The sequence below is a fragment of the Gavialis gangeticus genome, unplaced genomic scaffold, assembly GCF_001723915.1.
Source record: "Gavialis gangeticus isolate Ggan-Ray unplaced genomic scaffold, GavGan_comp1, whole genome shotgun sequence".
In the NCBI taxonomy this organism is placed as follows: domain Eukaryota; kingdom Metazoa; phylum Chordata; order Crocodylia; family Gavialidae; genus Gavialis; species Gavialis gangeticus.
Genome location: NW_017729022.1, coordinates 451354 through 458242, shown reverse-complemented (window position 1 = coordinate 458242; position 6889 = coordinate 451354). Strand labels below are relative to the sequence as shown.

The 6889-nt window shown below is 38.4% G+C and overlaps 1 protein-coding gene across 1 annotated transcript in view; it reads left to right on the top strand.

Moving 5' to 3' along the window:
• The window catches only part of CFTR (cystic fibrosis transmembrane conductance regulator), a 107320-nt gene that overhangs the window by 69648 nt on the left and 30783 nt on the right, over positions 1-6889 (top strand). The window contains exons 13-14 of the mRNA XM_019515767.1: positions 1330-1572; positions 4692-4847. Of these exons, the coding sequence (XP_019371312.1) occupies positions 1330-1572; positions 4692-4847 (399 nt within the window). The remainder of the gene's footprint in view (positions 1-1329; positions 1573-4691; positions 4848-6889) is intronic.

Genomic DNA, 6889 nt, shown 5'->3' with positions numbered 1-6889 from the left:
ATATATATATATATATATATATATATATATATATATATATATATATATATATATATATATATATATATATATATATATATATATATATATATATATATATATATATATATATATATATATATATATATATATATATATATATATATATATATATATATATATATATATATATATATATATATATATATATATATATATATATATATATATATATATATATATATATATTCATTAAAAGGTGAACTGTGATGCAGGGAGAAGTGATAAATGAATAAAACAATCTGTTTTTGTCAAATTAACTTGGGGAAAAGAGAAAGAGGTTCTTCAGTGTAGTATCTGCTATAGACTTCCAAAGTAGTTAGAATATTATGTTATGAGAGAGAGGAATACTGCTGAGAATTACATCATTATGATAGATTTTAACTTACCAAATATGTATTGGGAAACAAAAGGTACTCATAATAATATAGCCCAGGTATAGTCGGATATGAGAAGTGACAGATATCTTTACTAAACAAGAGCTGATGCTATTATAGACTTAGTTTTGGTATGCTATGAGTGTATTATAAAAGAGCTGTTCAGTTCTTGGGGGTTGGGATGTCACAGGTGCTAAGGAGCATGGTTGAGAATCCAGAGGTTACAAACTCAAGGTCATAGAAGAAGTGCTCACAGCGTGGCCGGTCCAATTCAACAAATATGTGAATTCTGCTAAATACCTTGTCACAAGGACATGAAAAGGGAAGAACTAAAATTCTTGATTTTTAAAGGCAAGTTTTGCTAAAATAAAGGGACTATTTACTGAAGGTAATTGGACTGAAATGTTCAAGGAATTGAATGTGGAAGAGTTGTGGAATTGCATTATGTCAAGTCTGCCAGAACTGGAATAAGACAGGGGTTGGCAATTTGTAACCCAGGGATTTTCAACATTTTTTAATAAGTGTACCCCCAGTGGCAGAATGGTGCTTACTTTAAAGTTGGTGTGCTCCTGCACTGAGCCCAGCACATGTACAGAAGAGGCAGTGTGATATTCAGACCCAGCTTGCCCAATGTTTGTGTAGTTCAGACACTTCATTGGGGCTTTTTTGGTGCTTTTATCTAATAGCTGATTGACTTAGGTTTAGATAAGAGCTCCAAAAAGCCCCACTGAAGTGCCTGATTTATACAGAAGCTGCAGAGCCAGGTCCAATTAATGTGCTGCTGCTTCTGGTAAAGTGTTGGGGTTTTTTTAATGTCTGCAAGCAGCCTACATCTCACAAAAACGTCAGCTTTATTATGGGACTCATTGCTTGTGTTAACAACAACTTCAGTGATGTTTGTTTTGATTCCTAGATGCGATCTGTAAGACGTATATTTAAATTTATTGACATGCCAACAGAAGAAACAAAAGGTATTAAGCCAACAAAGGATGACCAACTGTCAGGAGTCCTCATAATTGAAAACAAGCATGCAGAGGAAGAGAAGGTCTGGCCATCTGGAGGCCAAATGATAGTGAAGGACCTCACAGCCAAGTATACTGATGGAGAAACTACAGTATTAGAAAATGTTTCCTTTTCAATAAGTCCTGGACAGAGGGTGAGACATGTTTTTGTCTTGTTTGAAATCACTTTAATTAAATTTAACTCCAAAAGTCTCATTCTGAGACTACTGAGTTACTAGAATATAGGCTGATGAATAGATTTCTAATAATGAGAACATGAAATAGCTTCACCAGTGCAAAGTACTTATCTGAATCACTTAAAAAGAAGAGAGAGATTTTCTGTTTGTTTTAATAAGAGCTTAGCTGCAAAGTTATTAGACAAAGGCAGAAAAAATAGCTCAAAGACATAAAAAATTCCAAGATTGCTCTGCAGCTCAGAGAAGTATGATATGAAATGTTTCTGGGTGTGAAAGTAAAGTACATTGATTAAATATCTATGTAATACTGTTCCTAGTATAATGGCTTCTTTTCTCCATTTTCCCCCTCCTTTCGTGGAGGGAAGTTTGCTAATAAACAGATTTTGGGGACAAGCTGACCCAAGTAAGACAGGGCACAAAAGAATACAGGTTGGTATGCCAATAGTAATGCTTCACTAGCTCTAGTATTTGGAGGAATGAAAACACCAATTTGCCTGCCTGATATATGTAGCACTCCAGCGAAGTCTGATACAATTTTCATATAAAAATGTTTTGGCACTTTGCCTCTTCAAAGGACTGTTATAAACATTTAACTCATCTTTACAGCTGTTTTAACCTGGATGCGAAGCAGCATCCTCTTTCAGGACAGCACCTGAGGATACACTTAATATTAGGCACATGTTAATTATTAAATATATAAATCCTGCTGAAATCCATGGACTCTACGTTTGTGTTTAAGTGCCATCTTCATCAGGAATAGACTGAAGCACAAACGGAAGTGCTGTCCTATGTCAAGGCTCCCATAAAGATGTAGGCAGTTTTAGCTTCATTTCACAGATGAAGAAATAGTGACAGAGAAGGTCAGTGGCATTCCCTGGGCCCCACAGTGGGACAGCTGTCCAGCTCCTTTAATTTTAACAATGTTGTTCTCCATCATCTTCCATGGACTGATACTGATTTACAGTGGCTAAGCATCTTTGACTCTTCCAGATAAGTCCGGAGAAGCCAAAGTTTAGAAAGGAAAACATTATTTTTTAATTGTCATCTGCTGAACTATTCTGCTTCTGAATGAGAGAGGTTTGAAGTGCTTCCTAGAGAGTGGGAAGGTAGATGCTCCCACCAACTGGTTAATTTCACTTTACATACTTCCTGGAAAATCTACCGATATCAAGGGATACTTAAAATGAAGGAGACTGAGCACATCTACATGTGTCCCCATGGCACTGTTCTTATTGCACTGTCATTTAGTACTTCCTTTTGGGGTCTTCCTTTTGGAAGTAGTAAATGATGGCACAGTAACAGCCCCTGCTGCACTGTGCCAGGGGCGCACAGTTATTTTTAGCAACTGTGTCACCATAGCAATGAGCTATAGCAAGGGAGTGCATTGTTATGGTGATGTAGCTGCGGGGTCCTGGTTTGTGCCTGTCAATGATGTGTCACCATAGTGCGTTTCTGTGGCGACCTAGCATTTCGTGTAGATGCGCCCACTGTGTGTGTACTGCAGGGATATGGAGGGAAACTGCTTTTACAATTAAACAAATGACCTTTTATAATGGGTATGACTAAAAAATTCAGGGGTGTTTCAGAACTTCAGAAATTCAGCTTTAGAGGTGTGACCCCTTTTATTTGAAATGGTGAATAGTGCTGGAAGCAATAAAGTTTCTAGTCAGAAATGATTTTTAAGTGACTATGAAATATCCACTTAATGAAGATAGTAATCAAAAACAAGCATGAGAAAAGAGCCATCAAGAGCCTAAGAGAAGCCAAGCAAATACTATGCCTTTTGAGTCAGTTGTAGCTTTGAGCCTGATGCTGTGATATTCACCTGACAGGCAGTGTCTTGACTAGCAGGAAATTCCTCCCACTTCACCCCCAAATTTGTATTATTTTCATCTGCCGTAGAAGCTCCAGGTTCAGTTTGCACAACAACAATGAAAAAATACGTTGCTATAAAATCCATGAAAGGGTCAAAGTTTGCCAACTGTTGCCACTGAATCTACTCTAAGAATAAGGTATGGAGTGATGCAATCAGTAGTTCTTTTGTTCATTATTTTAAAAGTTTGCACTAGTTTAGAAAGCAACAGATGGACCATTTCTATGTGGGCTAATGGCACAGAGAGGTACCATTGATATAAAATATTAGGAAGTCCTTTAGGAAAGAAGAGATTGCTTTGCACAACTTTTAGGGTCACAAACAATTGATATTTTATTTCATATATGGCATTTTATCAGCCTGATCAAGTATGAAGAATCCAGAGCACATATTGCAGTCATAAGATTGGGGCATGTTCTGGTCTCACTGGGAGTATCTACATGAGACACTTACTGCAGTTGCCTAATTAGCACTGCAATAAAGTGTCTCTGGTCTACACCTGTGAAGTTATTAGGCCAGAGTGAACTAATTCACTCAGCCACAACACACATGTACATCCTGACAGGACTGACTGGGTCAAAAGAGTGCTTCAATGTGGGGGCTGCCTGCTGGCTAGCCCCACTCTGAAGCACCTCCATGCCTCAGCCGTTCCCTCCATAGCACATTGAGCTGGGTTGGAGCAGCTTTGGGTTGGCAGGCTGGCCCCTGGGGTCCCCTGCCACCTGGGGCTATGCAGCCCCAGCTCAACATGCTGTTGTCCTGGGCACATATGTAAACACTGTGCCAGAGTTTATTGTGTTGTAATATTCACATGTAGACACATCCACTGACACCAGTATTATCTAGGGGCAAGGCTACTGAAGTCAGTTAAACTACATTGTAAAATTACTGTAAGATCAGAGTCAAGTTCATTATTTTTAGGCATGTAGATGCTGATCATCTTAAGGACATTATTAAACATAGAGGAGTAGCTTTTCCTGTTACTGAATTGACTGAGTCAGTTCTAAAATAATAGAGAACAATATGGCTTTGTGTTTCTTATCTCTTTTGAGGTCCTTCACCTGTTAAGAGCTATATGAATAGTTCTTCAGTTGTGCTATTTCTGAATGCTAGAGTTACTACTTTAATTGTGGTTCATATGCAAGTGAGCAGAATTAAGCAGTTTTTTGCCATTTACTTTTGTTTGTTTATTTTACCATTACAGGTCGGCCTTTTAGGAAGAACTGGCTCAGGGAAAAGCACTTTGCTTTTTGCCTTTTTACGGCTTCTGAATACAGAAGGGGACATTCAAATTGATGGCGTCTCTTGGGACACAATCAGTGTCCAGCAGTGGAGAAAGGCATTTGGAGTTATCCCACAGGTAATGAGGATGTTGCATTGAACAGTGAGGTGATAGGCTTTTAAGTAAGCTGTTGCTTGTATTTTAGCAAAAGTAAATATTCCATGAAAGAGCAGCACGTAGCTTTCCTCCATAACCATCAAAGAGCATTCAGCTTCATATCCTGCTTGCACACATTCCTTTAAAGCGATTTACAGGTTGATCTGAAAGAAAGTTGTGCCTGAAGAAAAGAACCATCTTACTGTACACAGTAGGGATGGCCAACCTTGCGACCAGCCTGTGCACAAGTGGTACAGGGAGCCGTTGTGTAGCACGCAGCACACTGGGGAGGAGACGGGCAGTAGAGCAACAGATAGGGTAGGATGCAGAAAGCAAAGCAGCAAACTGGGCAGAGAACAAAGTGAAGAAAGAATGCAGAGCAGAAGATCGGGCAGGGGACACAAGGCTGGAATAAGCAGCAGCAGATCAGGCAGGTGAAGGGGATTGGAACACAACTTGGGGGTGATATAGGACTGATTGGGGGCACACTTGCCAAAAAGGTTGGCCCCTCACTGTTATATAGTGTTTTTCATTTAGTGTCTTTAAACCACTGTCTCACATAAGGTGAATCCTTTTTAATGAATTTGCATTCTGTTTGTTGCTCATTTATCTTAACATTTCAGTAACCACACTACTGCTGTTTGTTTTTCCTCTCACTTTAGTGGTTTGGGATTAATGTGTAGATCATCAGCTTGAAGATTGGGTTATGTTCATATCTCATACTTGCAGGGTCCCCATTATCAGAGTATCTCAGTGCCTTACAATTTAATGCATTTATTCTCATAAAACCTCCATAACATAGGACATACCACCATTTAAGAGATAGGACACAGAATAAGAGAATAATTCTCATTTCTCAAAGGTTTTTGGTTACCTAACTTCTAAATATATTTATGTATTTGAGCTGAAGTGATTGGCACAGGATCATCTGGAACTATATGAGATGGACTAGGAGATTAGCTTGTGTCTCTGGCGTCCCAAGTTAGTGCCCTACTGATGGGGCCATATATTAATATAGCAGCTGAAGAGGAAAAAAGTTGTTTGACAGTTTACCCTAAGTGTAATATTATGCAATGCAGCTAAAAATAAAGTGCACCAATTGTTCATTATAACAACAGGAGCAAGTACTAGGACAGATTAAAATTGCAGAAAGTTTTTAAGTGTCACTTTTTTTTATCTTACTGATGAAAGATGTCAGTCCTCTTCAACAATGTTGACTCAGAATGTGTATTGAAATTCCAGTGCATTTTGAAAGCTTTTTTCTGCACAATTTTTCAGCTACACACAGGTGGCTTTTTACTTATCTTCCTTCTGCAAATCATTTGAATGGAGCAGTATAGTTGAAATTAATGATAGACTATATTCTTACCAGTTAGGTGTGCATGGGTCAGAAGGCAGAGATACTGTTTTATCAGGTCATAGATCACCCAGTGGGTGGGACAGAGTTGTTTACCTCACCAAATGCTGAGGTAGCAGAATCCCCAATCATTCTGCTTTTTGGCCAGCACTATCCACTGGTGAGGCCTCACTGGGCCTTTACATTCACCCAGTATAGAAGTTGCAGCTGCTTCCTACCACCACTGTCTTGTCCTTCAGCTGACCCACAATGCCAGCTAGTACCCCTAGAATAAACTGAATTACAAAATGACTCCACATCAGTCTGCTGAGTGGATGAGCTGTGATTAACACCGATCTGATCTTACATTTATTGATTAACAGGTGAACATAAGAGATGCTTTCAAATCTTGGATGTGGACATAAGTACATTTTTATCACTTTCAAAGAGGCAAGTGAGTGGCTACTTTGGGAGTGCCCAGGTGCAGATATGATCTAACCGTTATAGATTCATGAACCTGTAAGGATACCAGTGAGCCAAAGTGCCGTAGAGGCACTTTGACCCTAAATTAAACAAGTTTAGGAGCATTTTCCTACACTTGCAACATGCTTATACAGATATAGCAATTTTGTTTTTGTTTCTTTTTTTTTAAAAGAGAATTAAAAAAAAAAAAAAAAAAAAAAAAGAG